The 23,287-nt window shown below is 42.6% G+C and overlaps 2 protein-coding genes and 1 long non-coding RNA gene across 5 annotated transcripts; 1 reads left to right on the plus strand and 2 right to left on the minus strand.

The window, feature by feature from the left end:
- Positions 1–46: 46 nt before the first annotated feature.
- timm8a (translocase of inner mitochondrial membrane 8 homolog A (yeast)) lies at positions 47–1,322 on the minus strand. The gene is made up of 2 exons (XM_038993649.1): positions 1,176–1,322; positions 47–783 (listed from the first exon to the last, which is right to left on the minus strand). Exons 1-2 carry the CDS (start codon positions 1,290–1,292, stop codon positions 622–624), a joined length of 279 nt encoding a protein of 92 aa, XP_038849577.1. The 5' UTR covers positions 1,293–1,322; the 3' UTR covers positions 47–621.
- On the minus strand, positions 48–23,145 carry btk (Bruton agammaglobulinemia tyrosine kinase). 3 transcript variants are annotated; one of them, XM_038993641.1, is made up of 20 exons: positions 23,018–23,145; positions 15,413–15,480; positions 14,822–14,988; positions 14,478–14,582; positions 13,201–13,282; positions 12,871–12,999; positions 12,301–12,359; positions 11,990–12,177; positions 9,073–9,135; positions 8,606–8,660; positions 8,186–8,262; positions 5,717–5,844; positions 5,356–5,430; positions 4,887–5,058; positions 3,798–4,017; positions 3,105–3,169; positions 2,821–2,939; positions 2,443–2,600; positions 1,176–2,201; positions 48–783 (listed from the first exon to the last, which is right to left on the minus strand). In XM_038993641.1, exons 3-19 carry the CDS (start codon positions 14,960–14,962, stop codon positions 2,130–2,132), a joined length of 1,908 nt encoding a protein of 635 aa, XP_038849569.1. In that variant the 5' UTR covers positions 14,963–14,988; positions 15,413–15,480; positions 23,018–23,145; the 3' UTR covers positions 48–783; positions 1,176–2,129. The 3 variants fall into 3 exon arrangements, with proteins under 3 accessions (XP_038849569.1, XP_038849570.1, XP_038849571.1); XM_038993642.1 differs by lacking the exon at positions 23,018–23,145 and adding an exon at positions 20,270–20,355; XM_038993643.1 differs by lacking the exon at positions 9,073–9,135.
- Positions 1,472–3,809, plus strand: LOC120047998. The gene is made up of 3 exons (XR_005476956.1): positions 1,472–1,578; positions 1,989–2,181; positions 2,859–3,809. It is a non-coding gene; the product is annotated as an uncharacterized LOC120047998 (long non-coding RNA).
- Positions 23,146–23,287: the final 142 nt, after the last annotated feature.

Raw genomic sequence — 23,287 nt, forward strand, 5'->3', positions numbered from 1 at the left:
CTAATACTTGGACCACACACTATTCAAAATGCCAATGACAAAGCAGGCAATACGATTTTTGTTTATTGCATATATACAATGGAACACTTGTTTCAGCCATAGATCGTGCCCTTTTCCCAACAAGACATTGTTCGTACTCTGACTTGGTACTGAATGCAGTGAGTTTTTGTGGCTTTCCGACGCGGTGTCAAATTGAATGTCCCAGATTTTTGGCTCTTTGTTTCTGCCCCAGGACAACCTCTACAGCTGGGTAAGCTTGTCATAAAAGCATACTAATTAAGTTCTCCCATCTCAGTTTCCATGATATGATTGACATGCAACAGGCTCATTCAATTTACTACAGTTTCAGAAACACCAACAATATGAAGATATTAGCTAGCTACCAACCAGAATTGTTACTACTGCACTTAATCTCATGTCCCGCTAGGTGAGAGAGGACTTGGCTAGGTGACATGATACAAGGTGCAAAACCGAGGCACTTATCAAAACGACTTGTTTCTTCCCCACCTGGTTATTGGACAGTGTTCTCATTGCACCATATAGGAAGCTGGCATTGCTGTAAAACAACTTGATTGGCTGTTCAGCGCCTTGTCAGTCTATCCAGTGGAGGTTGTTGCTAGACTATTCAGACATGGATTCTGAGAAGGAGCCCTTACTCCTCTGTGTTTGTTCGAGTCTGTTCAGGATGAATTGGCTTGTGTCAATGAAGCGCTCTACACAGTTCACAAAGCAGATCTCTGTCCGGGAGTCCAGCTTGGGCCCAGGTTTGTCCATGCATTTCTCCTGTAAGGAACCAGAGTAGACGGGTGCTCAATCATTGGCTGGATCACATGTCATTGCATGGAGTGGAAGACATTGCATCGTGCATGAGTAATTTGTTCACATCTCAAACACTATTTTAGGCGAGTACCCTACAGGTGGTTGATTGTGTAGGAGCTTCATTCAGGAGCGTCGTTATTGTAGCTCGTTAGCTTAATGCAGCAAACGTTTGCACTTAGCCACAAATACTGGCATTACAAGTTAGCTAGTACAATAAAGAAGCCTACATGTCCAATGTATCACTGGCAAACTATGTACATTTTTATGCATTCATGTACTTGATCGCCAGATGTTCAAGTAACTAGCTACAGTAGCTCACCTAGCTAGCAAGTTGTCATTGCAGAAGCGTTTCTTACCCAACACACTTCAGTCATCTGATGGACCAACTGCTGAAACCTTTGTTTTTGGGACTCGATTTCGATGAATTGCTGAAGCTGAGGGTCTGCTGTGGCTCCTTGGTTTTCCATGTTCATGCACAAATCGCTTATAAATTAGACAGAAATGTACAATTATTTGATAATTGTAAACGATTGACTGCAGTTCCTGACCTTCACGTGTGTGAATCGGCTTGCGCATCACAGGAAACGGAAGAGTGCTGGACCAATCAGAAAGTGCGCCACTAAGAACAGTAAATTCCATTGGATGTGGGGACATGCTACAGTCACCAAAACATTTTGTTATCAAGCTTTATCGACTTTATCCATATTGTCATTATATGCAATATGTTTCTCTAAGATACCGAGGCTCAGACACTGCAAGGTAGGCTACTGTTCTTTCTCAATCGTTTAATGAAAGAACATAGCTACATTTTCAGTTGATAAAGGGTATTTCTTCTTACTATACATTTCAGTGGCTAGACATAGAAAAGAAACATGAACTCTTACAGAAACAGATAGGCCTGTATGTATGTATGTATGTATGTATATATATATATATGATTGAATGCAGTTCACCAATGATAGTAATAAAATAAAACATACAAAATAAATAAGGAAAAACGTTTCATATCTAGCATGTTCTCAATAACCAACAGATACATTCATCAAATAATGTTTTATTTCACTACTGAAGTTCATCATGGGAGTCCCATGTTCAACCATATAGCATCTCTCAGCTCTCCTATAGGATGGCTGATCCTTCTTTAACAGTTTTATCTACTTCTCCTAAAGCAGGTTCCTCAATGGCTGATGCACAGAATGAATGAGGCCCTGAGGGGATGAAGCCTTGAGTCTGCTCTGCGTGAGGAAGTGTATCTGCCAGAGGGATGAGTCTGCGAACTGTGTTTCAATCTCAGAATGTGGTGGTTGGATCTACTGGAGCTCATAGAGCAAGTCCTGAACAGTCACCGACAGCTCCTGAAAGGTGGGTCTCTCGTCCGCCTTCTGCCAGTCAATGCAAGAGGAGAGACAAGACATGAGGGTGAGGTAAACTGTTTTAGATTAGAAGCTGTCAAGCTGACATGTCCATTCCACTGACATTTATCTTTGAACCCCACTCATCTAGCCTGATCCCTGAACTGTGTTGTTTTGCAAACTTGGTTTGACAATGACCATGAAATTTGGCAAGACAGAATATACAGATCTGGGACCAGGCATTATGCTGGCTACTTTATACTGTACGTACATCCAGCCAACAGCTGGTCATGATGGTGTAGACTCTGTCGTTGGCCAACTGGGGGCGATAGAGGCGATGGCCTCGGGACACCTGTTCCACTATCTCGTTGTTGTTTAACCGTTCGTAGGGAAGCCTCCCTAAGGTGTAGACCTCCCACATTAAGACCCCTATGGAGAGCAAGGTAACCTTGTCAATATTTTTTAAATGATCAGCAGAGGAATAAATAGTTAGTGAATAAAGGCTAAATAGCTGTAGCCTGTTCCCAGATCTGTTCGCTCTCGCCAACTCATATGGCCATTGGTGTGACAACAACCATACCGAGTTGACAAGACAGCTCAAACAGACCTGGGACCTGGATCTGAGGTAAGATAGGAGGCCTATACAAACCATAAGCCCAGATGTCTGACTTGCTGCTGAATTTACAGTAGAGCAGGACCTCAGGAGGAGACCAGCGCACTGGGAACTTGGAGCCTGCAGAGCTGGTGTACTCATCATCCAGGACATACCTGAAATGACAGGGAGAGTTGTCAACTTGTCATGAAAGTAGCTCGAATTACATAATATTGCTGTAAGAATCAACTATAGATTTGATTTATTTGTCAGGTATTTCTGCAGTGTGTGCTTTTTTGTAAAAGTTGCCAGATTCAAGTACAACAATCACAGTCGTTTACCTCGACAGTCCAAAGTCAGTGACTTTAATGGTCCCATTGGTATCTACCAAGCAGTTTCTTGCAGCCTGAGAAAAAGAACAGAGTATGTGTTATTTGGGCCCAGTATTGTTTAGTATAGGATAGTAGTAGTACCATGTCAGGATCAGACCTGCTGTGTCTTTCAAATACGTGAGCTGCACTTGATTTAGTTTGAACAATCAGTGTATAGTCCCAAAAGGGAGTCAGTGGAATAGTCCCAAAAGTGGAAATGGCAGAATCCAAGCTATTTGACTTATAAGTATGTGATGGAAATGTTTATCATGTGAAGAGACAGCCTTGAAAATGTTAATCTTGTCTTAGTGTCGTAAATAATCCTTGGTTCCTGCCTGTGCTTGGTAAAGATATGAGGGGAGGGGCGACATGACCTCCTCCTTAGGACCATCTGGCAGAACTCCCAGAATATGCTCTATAAGTTAAGATAGGAGACGGTGCCAGACACATGCAATCCTATGAACTATATCTATGCAACGTGTCTGTAACCAGTATATAAGGATCTAACAGGACTGCCCCAGGTAGAGCTCCTGATCGACATGTGTACTTGGTGCATTGAGTTGGTTGGAACCTCTCCAGCGCGCTGATAATAAACAATGAATCATTTAAGATTGACTTCGAGTGTCCCTGTGTAGAATTTCCACAACAATTATAATATCTTACCAGATCTCTGTGGATGTACTGCTGAGCCTCCAGGTAGGCCATGCCCTCTGTGACGTCTTTACACATTTCCAGGAGCTGGACGGGGGATGGATGCTGCTTCAGCCCTTCCCGCAGATAGCTGAGTAGGCAGCCGTTGGAGAGGAACTCTGTGACAATGTAGATGGGCCTTTGTTTGGTGCACACGCCGTACAGCTGAACCAAGTTCTCGTGGCGGAGTTTCCTAGTTCAAGCGAAAAGAGACGAGATTAAGCATGTGTTGTACATTTACATTTAAGTCATTTAGCAGACGCTCTTATCCAGAGCGACTTACAAATTGGAAAGTTCATACATATTCATCCTGGTCCCCCCTTGGGGAATGAACCCACAACCCTGGCGTTGCAAGCGCCATGCTCTACCAACTGAGCCACACGGGACCATTGTATGCCTATGTAGGTTAAATTGAGCAACACTGTTGTCTAAGGTTGCAAAATTCCGAGAACTTTCAATAAATTCCCTGTTTTTTTTTCTGGGAGGATTCCCAGAATCAGGAGGGAATAAGCAGGAAATCCAGAATCTTCCAATCTGGGTTTTTGGAAAACCAGGGTATTTATTGAATTTTACAATTTGACTGCCCCACATGAGGAGAATTTCAGCAGGGGACAAGGTAGAGCTGTTACCATATATGACTCTAAATACTGTACCTCTTGTCCACAGGAGGTAGCTGGCATCTTAATTGGGGAGGACGGCCTCATGGTAATGACTGGAGCGGAATTAGTGGAATGCTATCAAATACATAAAAAACATGGTTTCCATGTGTTTGATGCCATTCCATTAACTCCGTTCCAGCCATTATTATGAGCCGTCCTCCTCTCAGCAGCCTCCAAAGCTCTGGATATATCTCTACCTATGGATCTAGTCCCTATGGCTCTAGTTACCTAGTCACTTTATTATGTATGTGACAAATACGATTTGATTTACATCAGCACAAGTGCCTTAGGTGTAGCAGGTATGGTAGTAGGAGCTAGGGGTTGAAATTGAGCATTAATTTAATACATTTCACCCCATAGTCCACTGACTGCACCCCTCTGAGATAGAAAGAGCTTTGCTTACATCATGACTTTGGCCTCCTCTATGAAGTCGTCTTCAGACATGGAGCCCTCCTTGATCATCTTGATGGCCACGTCATGCTGGCCCTGCCACTTCCCATACTTCACCACTCCAAACTGCCCGTTGCCCAGCTCCTTGATGAAGGTGAGGTGGCGTGGGTCAATCTCCCATACCCCTGGAGGACAAAACAACAAATTGAAGGAACACAACGTTTACTCATGTTAGCAATCAAGCTACAGATAGCATTTCTCAAAGTCACGTCATAAGGGTTTCTGTTACTGCACTAGTCTGGTCCCATATTGTATGTGCCACAACCAACTTTTCTATTGTTGTCAAGTGGTACAGCTACATATCTTCAGCCTGACAACACAGACAGAGAGGAGTTGGCCAGAACACAAACAGACAGGACCACCAGGCTACAGTATATACATAATACTCTCTCAATAGAAATGTATTGAAAGAACACACTCACCGTAACCAAGCCCTGCTGTGGAAGGGGCATTTTTTGCACGACTTGACACAATGTATTTCAGCCTGCTGACCATACCTGGAATGGGACATGATGGACAATATATCTTAAATGCTGTATTTCATCATGATGAACCTGCACTGTTACACAGATGCATATGAAGTGATGTGTTGGGGTAGGGTTGCACATTTCCGGTTAGTTTCCCAAAATGTCCTGGTTTTCCAGAAATCTCGGTTGGAAAATTCCTGGAATCAGGAGGGAATAAGAAGGAAATCTGGAACCCTCCAACCAGGATTTCTGGAAAACCTGGGAATTTTAGGAGAGTTACTAGAATTTTGAAAACCTTAGTTGGGGTTAGTTGTACCTGCTGCATTGTGCTGGTGGTAGTTAATGAGGTCTGGGATGCTGCTGAAATTGTGCTTCTCTGCCAAGTAGAACTGGCCTTGTTGGGTGGTGCAGATGTTGTAGTGTCTGCAGTTACCCGCAGTCTCCCTAATGGGAACAGTGAGTAGTGTTTGGTTTGGTTTGAGTTAGGAGGGTTATGTTTGGTGTGAGTGAGGAGAGTTATGTTTGGTTTGAGTGAGGAGAGTTACTAGGTTGTGTTAAAGGGATAGGAATTTAAAGGGACACAACACTCCAAAATCAAAGTTTGTCAGATGCTTTTAGACCTCAAAAGTAGCCTAATACCATTGAATCTACATCCCACGCCCTTGGTTGTGTAGATCTAGTTATATGCCTCAACCCCAAATGAATGTAAAAGATAAGCACTGCAAACCTAGAAATTACATAGTTCTTATCTCTTTTGTAAAATGTTTTTATTGTGGTGTGTAGCTGGATCTTTGATATTGGAGTGTAATGTCTCTTTAATAGTTTTGTTTATTTTCATGGGCTGTGAATCTGAAAGTAACAACAAGATGCTCTGTTCACAGACACATTGATTGCATCCAAAATGGCACCCTATTCCCTATATCTTGCAAATTCAAGCGTGGACCTCGAAGCTAGTTCCACTGCTTTAAAAAAATGATTCCCATAAATCGGGGATTGATTTAGACCTGGGACTAATGTTCCCTCTAAGCTGCGTGCGGGCGCGCAGCTCCCCTCGGACTGCCACGCAGAAGAAACATAAACCTGCGCAGAGAAGCACGAGATTGAACTTTACTCAACCTTCTAGAGTTTTCCCCTTTTTCCCCTTCTATCAACGTTTTGCTCTACTGTGAGAATTGTGCTCAAATCAATGTAATATTAGCCACTTTCAATGTCACATACCCAAACAAAATGAACTATGCAAGACTTAACTAACTGTTTAAGAGATTTTCTTGTAGGCAGAACGCCTTGTAGGCAGAACGCCTTGTAGGCAGAACGCCTTGTAGGCAGAGCGCATTGGAGTAGGATTCAATTGCATTGACAGGCACAACTCAGGCCTGTATTCTACACAGACCACTGCACCATAACCAATCAGAGCTGCAGTAGGCCTATATGCAAATAGCCATTGCCATATGGATCTGTGCCATTCACTTTGAACTGGACTGTGTTTACAGCGTGAGCAGTCAAGAGTAGATGCGCTTGTTTTGAGATCAAAGCGAGAGCTGCATGTAGCCACCTGTGCACATTTGTTCATATTCTTTGCTAGTAAGTGAGTTATTAGCCCAGTTATAGCTAATTTCTACTCAACAATGGTGGAGTAGTTGCTTCCTACAAGAGCACAAAATGTGTGCATTTCTAGCCATCTTTGAAAAGCAAGTCAGGTCAATAGCTTTTTTTATGTCTTAAAGGGGCAGTGTTGTATTTTGGGGCAGTGTTGTATTTTGAGACAGGCTTGAATAAGCTAAGTAGCCAATAGGTTGAGGGTAGCATAATTTGTCTGATTCTCTGTAATAATGGTAACGGGAATAATAATGAATGCTATTTTGTAAAGTGGTTTCTTGCATCAAACAACACACCATTTTCCATCACCTGTCTGAAGGACAAGATGATAAACAGGTTAATGTCAAGCCCTGCATGTTTTTTCAAAACTCTCATTTCCATTTATGGTCTGTGTTTGACATTGCATCCAATTCCTATGTAGTGCACTACTTTAGACCAGAGCCATATGGTCACCACACATTGCTGCTACTGTAGGCTGAATAACAGAACAGATATTTCCTGTTCAGATGTTATGGGATGCATTTTTCTCCATGTTTTTTTTAATGGTAGGCCACTCTGGTAGGCCTACATTATGATCAAATAGCCACATAGCCTACTTGGCCACAGTTAAAACTATAACTTAAAGCGGGTACAGCCTCAGTGTTCACAGCCTCAGTGCTCACAGTATATTACATTTGCTCAGTGCCAACATTTTTTTGAGGGAACATTGCCTGGGACACCAACAGTTTCAGGTAGAACATTTGAATACTCCTGCCATATATAGTGTGGTACTTTTGACCCAAGCCCTTTGAAAGGTTGTGCAGAAAGAATAATCCTGGTTTTGCATGGAGACATTTACATCTCTCTTCCTCTGCAGGCGGCTGTTTTCGCTTTCAATATCTACTGCTGAGCAGTTCTTCTTTTGACTTTCCATTTAGGGTCTGTGTTTGACATTGCATCCAATTCTTATGTAGTGCACTACTTTAGACCAGAGCCATATGGTCAAAAGTAGCGCACTACATAGAGAATTGTGTACCATTTTGGACACATTCACAGTTTTGACTAGTGGATAGGCCTACACACAGGATGCGTCCCAAATAGCACCCCCTGGGCTCTGGTCAAAAGTATTGGACCATAAAGGGAATAGTTTGCCATTTGGGACGCTGACACAGTTAGCCATGCCCCGTCTGTCTGCCCTCGATAAACTCACCCGCCCTTGGTGAACACAGAAACGGTGTACTTCCCAGCTTTGCTTGAGTCTCGTACTAAGAAACCACCATCTTTGTTCTGGGAAAAGGAAAAAACAATAACCTCAATAGCAGAGGTATATACAAAGCAGAGGCAGTATTGCTTTGTGAATATCCCGTAGCAATGTTCTGTCATTCTAAGTTATTTGACAGATGATGGTGCCCATAGCTAAAATTGGTGCCCATAGCTAAAATTGGTGCCGATAGCTAATGGTATAAGGACCACAGATCAAAGGACCACAATGGAAATAACTTTTGTGTTATTCTCAATGATTTTCAATGCAGTGCATCCACTTGTGTTGCTGGTGTAAGCAAAGGAGAGGAACAGTGGTATGTCAACTGATACTGTATGTTACAGATGTTTGTTTTTTCATTGAGATTACCTCTGTCTTCAACAGATTCTCTGCCTGGCTACGGTTCATGCTCTTGTAGTACCAGCTGGGAAAAAGAAAAGGTGAAATGTGCATGTTATAAACCACTATGGTTAACCTGACCTCATAGCAACGGGTATTAAAGCAGGTCACATGAGGCAGTATTCTTCTGAATCGTGTTAATTAGGCACTAAACGGAAGAAAACGGATTGAAACAGGGAGGGACTACCTTGATTCATCCAATAAGAAATGCAAATTGTCGCATCCAGTTGCAAAACGTTTTGAAACGTTTTCTGTTGCGTGCCCCACTGAACACGGCCCTGCAGGGATTTAATGTGTTCGGAAGGTGTGGTGACTTGATACCTCATTATTTTTGGTTCCCACAGGATTAGAGAGGTGTAGGGTTTCATTTGTAATCCTATCATTGTAATGCAATGTTTAATAGTCAATGTTTTGTAGCAAGAGAATTCCATACTCACTCAAACTTTTCCAGTTCATTTCCAGCCTCCACAACGTAATTACTGGGAATGTATCCCTCCTTGCTGCAAAGGAAGGCCACACACAATCTCCTGATAAGTTAATGTACATTTAGTATGTTAAAGACACAGGGTGACGTTTTCATGCTGCACAACAGTTCACATCTGTGGAAAAACATACCTTAAAACTCAACATTTTAATCTAGCTGTGTGATTCAATTTAACACTTTTCCTCAACAATATGCATTATAAAAACATGATTATTTAACTGAGTTTAGTAATCTCAGCAATGCAATAACACACATTTCTGAAGAAAAGTATCAAATTAAATCACACTGCCAGATTAAAATGAGTTTTACTGTGTTTTGCATCATCACTATTTTGCATCATGAAAATGTCGCCCATAATGTATGAAAGGGATATGATTGTTATTCTTACTGCATGTTAAAACAACACACATATCATGAAAACAGTTTAAATGCACCTGTGACTTTAAGATACCAATGTACCTTAACCTTGGTATACTGCTCATATCACCAGTCCTCATCTCTATTCTTGGAAGCGTGTCATTGTTTTGTTACAGGGCCAAGGGTCGGTCAGGGCTTTTTCAATGTGTTTTTCTAGTGCTTTCTTGTTGATAGGTGTTATGTTTAAAATCGAGGGGCGGCGGACTATGTATTTTGTAAATAACAGCTGGTGCACGATATCTAAGGAAGTCTCAAGGTTTTGCTCGCCTGAGTTAGTGTGGCCTACAGCTTATCATGAGGTACTCTATCTACTGAGAGAGTTTTCATCTGTATTTTTCGTAGCTGTCTACATACCACCACATACTGAGACTGGCACTAAGACTGCACTCAATGAGCTGTATTCCGCCATAAGCAAACAGGAAAACGCTCATCCAGAGGCGGCGCTCCTAGTGACCGGGGACTTTAATGTAGGGAAACTTAAATCGGTCTCACCAAATTTCTATCAGCATGTTAAATGTGCAACAAGAGGGAAAAAACTCTGGACTACCTTTACTCCACACACAGAGACGCATACTAAGCTCTCCCTCGCCTTCCATTTGGCAAGTATGACCATAATTCTATCCTCCTGATTCCTGCTTACAAGCAAAAATTAAAGCAGGAAGCACCAGTGACTCGATCAATTAAAAAGTGGTCAGATGAAGCAGATGCTAAGCTACAGGACTGTTTTGCTAGCAGAGACTGGAATATGTTCCGGGATTCCCCCGATGGCATTGAGGAGTACACAAAATCAGTCATTGGCTTCATCAATAAGTGCATCGATGACGTTGTCCCCACAGTGAACGTACATACATACCCCAACCAGAAGCCATGGATTACAGGCAACATCCGCACTGAGCTAAAGGCTAGAGCTTCCGCTTTCAAGGAGCGGGACTCTAACCCGGAAGCTTATAAGAAATCCCGCTATGCCCTCCGACGAACCATCAAACAGGCAAAGCGTCAATACAGGACTAAGATCGAATCGTGCTACACCGGCTCTGGCGCTTGTCGGATGTGGCAGGGCTTGCAAACCATTACAGACTACAAAGGGAAGCACAGCCGGGCGAAGGGTCGGTCAGGGCTTTTTTAATGTGTTTTTCTTGTGCTTTCTTGTTGATAGGTGTTATGTTTTAGAAGTGTTCTTCCAGCAAACACACAGCCCAGCAGGTAACATTCAACATCATAATGGTATCATTTCCAGGTTGTAAACTGGTTACATTTTACTGGTTGCTAAAAGACTTGTTCCTTTAAAAACAGTGTACAACCTGAACAACTTCACATAATATTATCATAATGATTGCAACCAAGTTTTGCCCACTGGGAGGCGAGTGCACAAAACGTTAAGACCATCTGCTCTTTCTAGGTAAAAGCTATGATCCCTTAATGATGTCACTTGTTAAATCCACTTCAATCAGTGTGGATGAAGGGAGGAGACAGGTTAAAGAAGGATGCTTAAGCCTTGAGACAATGGATTGTGTGTGTGTGTTCCATTCAGAGGGTGAATAGGCAAGACAAAAGATTTAAGTGCCTTTGAACGAGGTATGGTAGTAGGTGCCAGGCACCAATTTGTGTCAAGAACTGCAAGACTGCTGGGTTTTTCACACTCAACAGTTTCCCGTGTGTATCAAGAATTACCCATCACCCAAAGGACATCCAGCCAACTTGACACAACTGTGGGAAGCATAGGAGTCAACATGGACCTTGTAGAGTCCATGCCCAGACAAATTAAGGCTGTTCTGAGAGCAAAAGTTGGGCGTTGCAACTCAATATTAGGAAGGTGTTCCTAATGTTTGGTATACTCAGTGTATGCCAATCACTAGCAGTTACTCAATTAGCCCATGTCAGCTAAAAAAGAAAAATATTGGTAAATTAGTCTAGTTAGTCTAGCCAGCTATTCAAACAGGGGCCCTGACCTCCAGGGGCCCCCATTGATTTTGTTAGTCACTCTCACTCAGATATCATATTAGCATGGCGTGAGTCAAGGAAAAGTGTGTAGAATTGCAGGAAATTAGCTTTCAAACTGCAACACTTTCTCCCCACCCCATGGCAAAATGTGTAGAATTGCAGGGAATATACTGTAAAACTGCAAAAAACATTGTTCTGTAAAGCAAAACTATTTGTTCACCTTCTTTTAATAAAATACCTTTTCTGGTAACAGATCCCTCTGTATGTATTAAATGTGAGTTCATGTGTAGTGGCTAATTGTATATCTAATAGGCTATGTGTTTGTAGATGGACTGAGGTGAATGAAGCTAAAGTGATAATGGCTGGGGCCATTTTTTCTTCTTTTTGCTGTTCTCCAAATAGCATTTTAAAATGAGCATAAATTGTATAGAAATGCAGAAAATGAGCTTCAACTTTCTTAAACAACCCTTCCTCCATCTGTCTCTTCTCGATTTCCTCTCTGCCTCTCTCACCCGTATTTGTCCCTGGCCCTCCACCAGTTGGAGTCAGACATCTCCAGAATGATGTACTCCTCATCCTTCCTCAGCTCCAGATCCTGGGGCGTGGAGGGTGTGTACTCGTACTCAGCGACCACCGTCATGCCTGTGGTGAGAGCAGGCTCCTCGGGAGGCTGCGGAGGTAAAGGCCTCAAAGGTTTCTCCTGAAAAATGGGATGGGAGACAACATTGATAAAGACGGGTGATACTGTATATCCTTCCTGTATCAATCAGAAGTAGAGATACTGTAACTGAATGCAAGAGTGGCGAGAACATGTAAGACAGACCTCTTCTGGCGTAGGTGGAAGGGGTTTTCTGGATTGCCTCCGAGACCCCTTTGAAACCCCTATAAGTGAAAGGGAGTGCTTCATGTTTTGTTCTCTGTGACTACAATTTATGCTTCTCTGCCGTTACCTATAATACTTATTTCCTCAGTTACTTGTTTTCACTTCACGCCTGCAGGTACAAGTTTTAAAAGGTTATATAAGTATGTCTCTCTATGTATCAACATTTATACTGATACAAAATGGCTGGTATTAGTCTGGGGCATTATGAGATGATTATAAGACATCATAGATGCATTATAAGACATCATAGATGCATTATAAAGACATCATAAATGCATTATAAGACATCATCATCATACATCATACACATCTTTCAATGCATCAGAGCCATATATTGAGATATATCTGAATATATGGTTCTGCGATGCATTATAACGGCATCATAGTTCATTATACCCGCAAGCTTTAAGTAAAATGTTCCCATTTACTTCCTAGTTACATAAGCTGGTAGAGAACACATACTCTTTTTACTGCCAGTTTTATTGATGGCTTTCCCACCACATTACTGACCTACATTCTTGTTCTCCAGCACCCTGCAGCCCATAGCTTGTTTGACTTCCTGCTGGCAGCACTGCCACATGCCGTCCATCCAGAAGCATGGGTGGTACTTCTGCATCAGGTCCTTGTTGAAACGCACCACTTAACATGGCGGCACAGAATGTGGGACGACATTTACATTGGATCAACACTGGCAATTTGCATAGACACCTAGATCTGACTAAACAATGGGACTGGTAGATTATGGGCCGTAAGGAAATGTTTATGGTATCTCATGTCTCCCTTTGTCTATTCTTCGTCGGACACTTTAGTGTTAGGTGTATGATAATGCTGCATACTGACCATGCTTCAGCTTGTGGATCCACTGCTTTCGGACCTCGTCGCTCTTGGCGAATATGTAAAGTGGGCCCTCATCGTAGATTATCTGTGGTAAATTGGGGGATAGAGAAAAACAGCTGTTTCTTCAGTTGGTGAAGGGTAGTACCAGGTCAGGACGTACACATGAAAGCAATACAATAGTGTAGAAGTATCTATTTTATCACAACAATAGGGACGAAAACACTATTTTCTGAACCTGCTCTCAGATCTGTTTGTGCTATATAGCAAGCAATGACCATAGGTTACTGCTTTGGAGATAAATAAATGCCTGCTACATTAAGTTAGCTTATTGTGCTTCTGAGCCTTACTGCCACCCATCCCACAAACTCCTCCTTTAGGGGTATGCAAATATATTGGGTATTTCCTGTGTCTTTATTGCTGCTTAGTCACCATGTCTACTGTGGTGACACCTGCGCTGTTGTTGAAACCCTCAGTTCAGCTCGGTCTCCACTGTCAAGAGAGTCGTTTTCACTTCTTCTTATTGACTTTCAGCATGTTAACCATTTCTGCACTGCTGGGTAAATTAGTTTCTCTCTTGAGGTAGATTGACTTTCAGCATGTTAACCATCTCTGCACTGCTGGGTAAATTAGTTTCTCTCTTGAGGTAGATTGACTTTCAGCATGTTAACCATCTCTGCACTGCTGGGTAAATTAGTTTCTCTCTTGAGGTAGATTGACTTTCAGCATGTTAACCATCTCTGCACTGCTGGGTAAATTAGTTTCTCTCTTGAGGTAGATTGACTTTCAGCATGTTAACCATCTCTACACTCCTGGGTAAATTAGTTTCTCTCTTGAGGTAGATTGACTTTCAGCATGTTAACCATCTCTGCACTGCTGGGTAAATTAGTTTCTCTTAGGTAGATGCAGTATATCCCTTTTCACCTCAAAGCTACCTGAATAGTCTCTATGGGCTTTTCACCCTGCATGCTTTAAGCCCAGGGCTAACTGGAACCTCAACTAAGACTGAGTGAAGTAAATGCCTGGAGAATAGTGTCAGAGAGTTAAAGGAAGCACAACACGTATGCTTCATTAAACATCTACAGTATCATCTGATGTCACTCAACTGGAGCAACAGTGATGGAGTGCATTCTCTTTTTACTGCCACACAGAATTATTGTAACAGGACACGAGAAGAAGAGAGAGTGAACTAAAACATCCACAGGTCTGAGATCTGTGGTTGTGTTAATCTCATTGGTAAGAGCTACAGAATGTTAACTGATCTAGGACCAGCAGTAGCTCACCTGGAATGGGTACTGGCGCTCCGCGGGGGCACTGGGCTCCGGCTGTACTGTCCCCACACACTTGATCTTATCGATGCCCACGGTGCCTTTCAACCCCTTCTTTTTCTGCACAGAGGACAAGGATTACAGTGAGTGTGGGAACGGAAGGACTACTAGACTCAGACCTATTTAGATGACCAACAATACAGGTACTGCAGTATATTTGTGGGAGCATAGCGTAGTATGATAGAATTGTTATAGTATTAAACTACGCTTGGGTTATGGTCAATGTTTATAATGATAACATACAGTACATTAACCTGGTCCCAGATCAGCACAAACAGATCCAGGCTACGAGTACATACCCCTTTGTCCAGATCATAGTCGTAGTAGGCGATCTTGTCCTGTGTGAGGATGAACAGCCTCTCTTTGAAGTTTAAAGGGGAAGTCTTCTTCTTCTGCTGGGAGCGTTTTATAAAGATCTCTTCCAGGAGATTGTCTGACATGGTCTGATCAGATGTTATCCCCCTACCTGGAGAAAAGGCAAGTCAACTTAACAGCTACAGTCAGAGATGGAAGTAGGTATAAAATGTTTTGGTCCCATGCATTCAAGGCCTAATGGGGGATAAAGAGACCAGCAGCTTCAACCAGATCAAGTGCTGTAGCAAACCTTGCTAGTGACTGTAGCTACTGGAGGAAATGTGTAATTGACTGTTCTCCATTGGATAAATCATGAACAACATCATTTGATTAATGGTGTACTGTACAGGTATTTACCTGAAACTCAGCTTATCACAAGTTTCCACAGTGCTTAACAGAGTAGGGTAACATTGCCCTCTAGACACTGCCCTAAGGTCAGTTTTACATTGTCATCCCTCATGGTTAAGGTTAGGATTTTGGGAAGGTAAAACTATAAGACCAACTTCCCCCAGGTCCTTAACCGACTAACTACTTACCTACTCTTCATGAACTCTGTGCTGTGTCACTACAGCATAGATCTAAAGCATAGATCTACAGCATAGATCTGAAAGCAGATAGAAACAGATAGTAACAGATGTGATCTGGGGCAGATATCAGTGTATATATATTAACCCCTGGTTTGCATGAGCGCTCCTGCCAATGTTTCCTGCTTTGTGGCACAACTGTTTCCTTTACCCACATCTTCCTGCTTCTCTACAGATGTAGGATCTTAATTTGATCCAGTTTGTTACAGCAGGAAAGTAATACTGCAGCAACAGGAAATGTGAATTATTATGTGGATTATAATTAATGGACATTTTTGTAGGAGTTGATACATTGATACATACGGGAAAATCAAGTCTGAAATTTCAAAGTGGAACCTCAAAAAGTTTTAAATGTCCTGCATTGCAGGAAAGTTCTCCAGCAACAGTGTGATCAAATTAAGATCCTACATCTGTAAGATGTTGCCAGAGAAGAAGGCTGACAATTTACATGTTCCTATCCAATTGTGTTTTTATCCGTTTCTTTGCGTTGTTTGTAACTTATTTTTTTACTTATTTTGTACATAATGTTGCTGCTACCGTCTCTTATGACCGAAAATAACTTCTGAACATCAGAACAGCGATTACTCATCATGATCTGGCAGAATCCTTTTTTTCCTTTAACAACGAGCCCGACGTGAATGATATGCTGCTTTCCCGGGAACAGGCCCAGATCCCCGTCATTTGCGTGAAGAGAAGGCGGAGAAAAAGGGGCCGGAGGGCGGGCTGCCTTCTGAGAATTCATAGTCGATCGGAAAAAAACCCACTGCCTTCCATTCTGCTAGCAAACGTGCAATCTTTGGAAAATAAAATCGATGACCTACGCGGTAGATTAAACTACAAACGGGACATTCAAAACTCAAATATCTTATGCTTCACGGAGTCGTGGCTGAACGATGACATTATCAACATACAGCTGGCTGGTTATACGCTGTATCGGCAGGATAGAACAGTGGCGTCTGGTAAGACAAGGGGCGGCAGACTATGTATTTTGTATATAACAGCTGGTGCACAATATCTAAGGAAGTCTCAAGGTTTTGCTTGCCTGAGTTAGTGTGGTCTACAGCTTATCATGAGGTACTCTATCTACCGAGAGAGTTTTCATCTGTATTTTTTGTAGCTGTCTAAATACCACCACAGACTGAGGCTGGCACTAAGACCGCACTCAATGAGCTGTATAAGCAAACAGGAAAACGTTCATCCAGAGGTGGCGCTCCTAGTGGCCAGGGATTTTAATGCAGGGAAACTTAAATCCATTTTACCTAATTTCTACCAGCATGTTAAATGTGCAACCAGAGGGAAAAAAACTCTAGACCACATTTACTCCACACACAGAGACGCGTATAAAGCTCTCCCTCACCCTCCATTTGGCAAATCTGACCATAATTCTATCCTCCTGATTCCTGCTTACAAGCAAAAATTAAAGCAGGAAGCACCAGTGACTCGATCAATAAAAAAGTGGTCAGATGAAGCAGATACAGGACTGTTTTGCTAGCACAGACTGGAATACGTTCCGGGATTGCTCCAATGACATTGAGGAGTACACAAAATCAGTCATTGGCTTCATCAATAAGTGCTTCGATGATGTCGTCCCCACAGTGACCGTACATACATACCCCAACCAGAAGCCATTGATTACAGGCAACATTGGCACTGAGTTAGAGCTGCCGCTCTAACCCGGAAGCTTATAAGAAATCCTGCTATGCCCTCCGATGAACCATCAAACAGGCAAAGCGTCAATAGAGGCTTAGATCGAATCGTACTACACCGGCTCTGACGCTTGTCGGATGTGGCAGGGCTTGCAAACCATTACAGACTACAAAGGGAAGCACAGCCAAGAGCTGCCCAGTGACACGAGCCTACCAGACGAGCTAAACTACTTCTATGCTCGCGTCGAGGCAAATAACATTGAAACATGCATGAGAGCACCAGCTGTTCCGGAAGACTGTGTGATCACGCTCTCTGCAGCCGATGGGAGTAAGACCTTTAAACAGGTCAACATTCACAAGGCCGCAGGGCCAGACGGATTACCAGGACGTGTACTGCGAGCATGCGCTGACCAACTGGCAAGTGTCTTCACTGACATTTTCAACCTCTCCCTGTCTGAGTCTGTAATACCAACATGTTTAAAGCAGACCAGCATAGTCCCTGTGCCCAAGAACACTAAGGTAACCTGCCTAAATGACTACCGACCCGTAGCACTCTCGTCTGTAGCCATGAAGTGCTTTGAAAGGCTGGTCATGGCTCACATCAACACCGTCATCCCAGAAACCCTAGACCCAATTTGCATACCGCCCAACAGATCCACAGATGATGCAATCTTTATTGCACTCCACACTGCCCTTTTCCACCGAGACAAAAGGAAGACCTATGTGATAATGTTATTCATTGACTACAGCTCAGAGTTCAACACCATAGTGCCCTCAAAGCTCATCAATAAGCAAAGGACCCTGGGACTAAACACCTCCCTCTGCAACTGGATCCTGGACTTCCTGACGGGCCGCCCCCAGGTGGTAAGGGTGGGTAACAACACATCCGCCACGCTGATCCTCAACACAAGGGCCCCTCAGGGGTGTGTGCTCAGTCCCCTCCTGTACTCCCTGTTCACTCATGACTGCACGGCCAGGCACGACTCCAACACCATCATTAAGTTTGCTGATGACACAACAGTGGTAGGCCTGATCACCGACAACGACAAGACAGCCTATAGGGAGGAGGTCAGAGACCTGGCCGTGTGGTGCCAGGACAACAACAACCTCTTCCTCAACATGATCAAGACAAAGGAGATGATTGTGGACTACAGTAAAAAGAGGACAGAGCACGCCCCCATTCTCATCGACGGCGCTATAGTGGAGCAGGTTGAGAGCTTCAAGTTCCTTGGTGTTCACATCACCAACAAATTAACATGGTCCAAGCACACCAAGACAGTTGTGAAGAGGGCACGACAAAACCTATTCCCCCTCAGGAGACTGAAAAGATTTGGCATGGGTCCTCAGATCCTCAAAAGGTTCTACAGCTGCACCATCGAGAGCATCCTGACCGGTTGCATCACCGCCTGGTATGGCAACTGCTCGGCCTCCGACCACAAGGCACTACAGAGGGTAGTGCGTACTGCCCAGTACATCACTGGGGCAAAGCTTCCTGCCATCCAGGACCTTTATACCAGAGGAAGGTGGTGTCAGAGGAAGGCCCTAAAAATTGTCCAAGACTCCAGCCACCCAAGTCATAGACTGTTCTCTCTGCTACCGCACGGCAAGCGGTACCGGAGCGTCAAGTCTAGGTCCAAGAGGCTTCTAAACAGCTTCTAGCCCCAAGCCATAAGACTCCTGAACATCTAATCAAATGGCTACCCAGACTTTTGCATTGCCCCCCCCCCCCCCTCTTTTACACCGCTGCTACTCTCTCTTGTTATCATCTATGCATAGTCACTTTAATAACTCTACCTACATGTACATATTACCTCAATTACCTCGACTAACCGGTGCCCCCGCACATTGACTCTGTACCAGTATCCCCCTGTATATAGTCTCGCTATTATTAATTTACTGCTGCTCTTTATTTACTTGTTACTTTTATTTCTTATTCTTATTTGTACTGCATTGTTGGCTAGGGGCTCATAAGTAAGCATTTCACTGTAAGATCTACACCTGTTATATTCGGCGCATGTGACATTTTATTTTATTTGTTTGTTCCATAACACATTGACCCTCTCTTTTCCCCATTCGATGAAGGCATGACATTATCAGCTACCCCTCGCAAACCTTTCCCCACCTACAATCGTTGCCAATGCTTATGCTCTCATGTCTGATATTGTTAAAGGGAAAGTTCACAAAGGATTTGGGTTCATTGACTTACAGCTTAGCGTTAATATTGCTTAGTGCAAAATAATGTGTATCTCTGTTGGCATGCTGGCATACACTATCCCTTTTATTTGATGAATGTCCACAAACTCTATTTTTGGTAATGCAGTTCTATTGAAGTGACAATACTTTATTGAACTCATGAAATATGGGGAGAAATAGGTCCCTATTGTAGAAAACATAAGACACAGAGACAAAAGGATTCCTATGCTCTACTTTGTATCTACCACAAGAGAGGCTCATTGCACCTTGCTGGGTTGGTCAACCACACCACTGTCAACCTTCCACACAAAACAAGGCCTCTATTGATTCATTCCAGTATCAGACGGAAGGAAAGCAAGTTTGACAAATAGAGAGATAGCGTCAGATATTTGTTAATTATCTGGGGATGAGGATAATGGCTCCACTATGGACATTGGTGTGGTGATGTCACCTCAGCTGATACCACAGGCCACAAATGTACAGAGTATGATCATCTGATAACATAAAGCATAAAAATGCCATTGTTCACCATGCAGAAGACCTGGGTCCAAATTCATACATATGTCAAATACTTTGTATTTGAAGTACTCTAGATTTACTGGTATCTTGGGGTTTTCGGTACTATTCCATTGGATACACTGCAAAAGTTGGCAAACTAAATCAAGCATACATATCAAGTATTCAATAGTATTTGATCTACTTGACCTTCCCTTTCATACAGGCCACAGAATCAACTAATAGTTATTTTTCTTTCAAATAACTGACTTAACCCCAAATGACTTAACCCCAATGAGGAATGATTTCAAAGTCCAAGCAACCATGTATAGTTCCCTGCCTGCATCATCAATACAACCTTCTAGTTTTCTTTTAACATAGGCAGTGTCCTAAAATGAACACAGCACTCAAAAAAGGAATAGTTCAATGTCACAGACATGTAACGACAGAACGTTTCTCACCAACTCCAACTCACCCATGTTCCTTATACCGTAGATATACTCAAAAGAGCTGAATCGTCAAGGTCCCTCTGCCTACTATCTCCATGATACAAGTTCACTCAGCTCAACTCAGACTATTTTAAACACCCTCCTTCTCACTTCCTGGTTGCATCTGCTGCTGATACCCCCTCTCTTTTCACACCACTAGATAGTAGACACACCCGAGTGTAATATATTTTTTCACACTAGCTAGCTGATTTTGATACTGTGCAGTATGTCAACAACAGTATTTTAATTTTGTGTAATGTTACAAATAATCCTCTTTGACACATAATCAAACCCCTTGCCTCTGCTGCAAGCTCATACTGTGCAGTCCACACAATATTTCAAACATAAGTTGTTTACATACAGATATAAGCCTGGGTAAAACCCTGACCTAAAGCTGCTAGGTAGAGCAAGTATACATTTGTCTCTTTAGTGGCTGCAGCTGTCCTATCAATCGTAATATCTTGTATTACAACAGTCGTGTTTAGTCTGTCAGCCACACAAGTGCTAGGGTTTTTTCTAAAGGGCTTGAGTCACTTGGGCTGACACAGTAGAATTTATAGGGAAGTTGCAACAGTGTTGCACTGCAATGCTAAAGAAAAAGAGACAATGTTGGAAAGTATCAGTGGCGCCACTGTGGTTCAACTGGTTACTGTTACATTCCCTCTTCCTCTCTTGACCCTGTCATAATACTACTAACACATAGTATAATACATACTACTAACAACATACCACCAAAGTATTTATTTGTTTGATACAAGCCTCAATGTGCGATAAACAAAATGCCAGGGACACAGCATCCAATCAATGACACTGAGGATGTGTCTCTTAAATCGACCAACCAATGGTGAAGAGGAATACAGACTTTGTGCACAGTAACATACATGGGTTCAGTATCATTTTATGGAGTACTTTGTCTTCTTTTCAATGACACACTCCCTTCCAATGAAAGTGTTGGTTTGTTGATAACAGGAACCTTGCAACAAATGCTCTCTGGATGTTTCCTGTCTGATAAGTGTGTGTGTGTCTTTACATGGAGAGGTTACTTTTGTGGTGACACACATACACACTCAGTGTGTGTCTGACCACAAAAGGAAACTCTCCATGTGAAGATATTTAGGCAGAAGGGTTCCTCACATCCTCAGATAATACAAGCAGGCCAAAACATACAAACAGATCTTGGCTTTACGAACCCTACTTTCTTCCTTAATGTAACATACCAGCTACTAAAGGAAATGGGTCAAGAAGACGTCTGCATAGCGGGGTGACTGTTCTTTGTAGAAGCGAAGGCAGCTTTCGGCTTGCAATTTCTTTGCATCAATGTTTCAGGGATATTGCTGAAATTCCACAGACCAACATACACTGGGTGCACAAAACATGAAGAACACTTTCCTAATATTGAGCCTCAATTCGTCGGGGCAAGGTGTAGAAAGTGTTCCACAGGGATGCTGGCCCATGTTGACTCCAATACTTCCCACAGTTGTCTCAAGTTGGCTGAATGTCCTTTGGGTGGTGGACCATTCTTGATACACACGAGAAACTGTTGAACGTGAAAAACCCAGCAACATTGCAGTTCTCGACACACACAAACGGGTGTACCAAGTTCAAAGGCAGTTAAATATTTTGTCTTGCCCATTACCCTCTGAATGCCACACATACACAATCCATGTCTCAATTGTCTTAAGGCTTAAAAATCGGTCTTTAACCGGTCTCCTCCCTTCATCTACACTGATTAAAGTGGATTTGACAAGTGACATCAATAAGGGATCATAGCTTTCACCTGGAATCACCTGGTCAGTCTATGTCATGGACAGATCAGGTGCTCCTTGTGTTTTGTACACTGTGTATGTTATCAAATTAATATGAAGTAATTAATGTTTAATATCCAGCTCAAACTCTCCACTGTGAAATGTAAACATAAGAGCATGGACAGTGGACACGTAACAACAAAGTTTAAGGATGAACATGATAGTGTTTGTTTTCTATTTCCAATCACTCCACTGCTATCTAATGTGCATTGTAACTCATTCATTGGCAAAATATTGTACATATTGCATTCAGGGCAATGTCTTTAATATGAAGAAGGGGAAAAAGTAACGACTACATGTTCTTTGATATGCATGTGGGCATCATCCACCCTCCAACATACAATGCATCCAAGACGGGCCTGGACAATGAATAAACATCTAATAGAGATACTTAGGAATGATACATGAATGATAGGCTGTAGTTTGTTTGGACATTTTCCATCACTAAGAGAACATTTTCATGAACAAGATATTTGATTTAACCATGTTGCTGCTTTGGTTACGATAGTGAAAGTCCAGAAACGTCAAGCTTGCTTCAATGTTGGAGCTCCCAATGTCCTCCCAATGTAATGGTAGCTTAATATCATTCATGCTTTACATTTCTCGTTGAAACCTCACCAAAAGTGACCAAATTGAGGACTCTTAATTCATTCCTAGATATCATGTCGTGGTAATGTCAACCTTCTGACTTTTCTTTTAATATATCTATTTAAACCTTTATTTACCCAGGTAAGTCTTTCAGAACAAACTCTCTTCTACAATGACCATCTGGTTCTCTCTCAGGTAATGAGGACCTGCATACTCAATAGAAGCCTATTTTTCAATGTAACGCATACAGTAATACATAGCCTGCATGTAACCTATAGAGCTTTCGTCTTTCCCCAGCAGATGGACCCCTACCATTTAGTTAGCAAATACCTCATCACTTACCTTAACTCTGACACTCAGCAACGCCTATAGACGGACCACTGTCTGCAGACTGTGATGTGGAGGGTTGACATGGACAAAGACCTCTCTTATTCCATGTACTAACAGTGTGTGGCAGCAGGAGACTAAACCCCACCCTTTCAGAGGAATTGACTTCACGCAGTTCCCCTTTTGCTTCCTGCTCATTTTTATATTAGCTCTCTGAAGCAGAGTTTGTGTGAAGTCGAAGAGGGCCAACTAACCATTAACGCGCCAGTACCCGTGAAGTAGGCT

Source organism: Salvelinus namaycush, chromosome 5, assembly GCF_016432855.1.
Source record: "Salvelinus namaycush isolate Seneca chromosome 5, SaNama_1.0, whole genome shotgun sequence".
Classification (NCBI taxonomy): domain Eukaryota; kingdom Metazoa; phylum Chordata; class Actinopteri; order Salmoniformes; family Salmonidae; genus Salvelinus; species Salvelinus namaycush.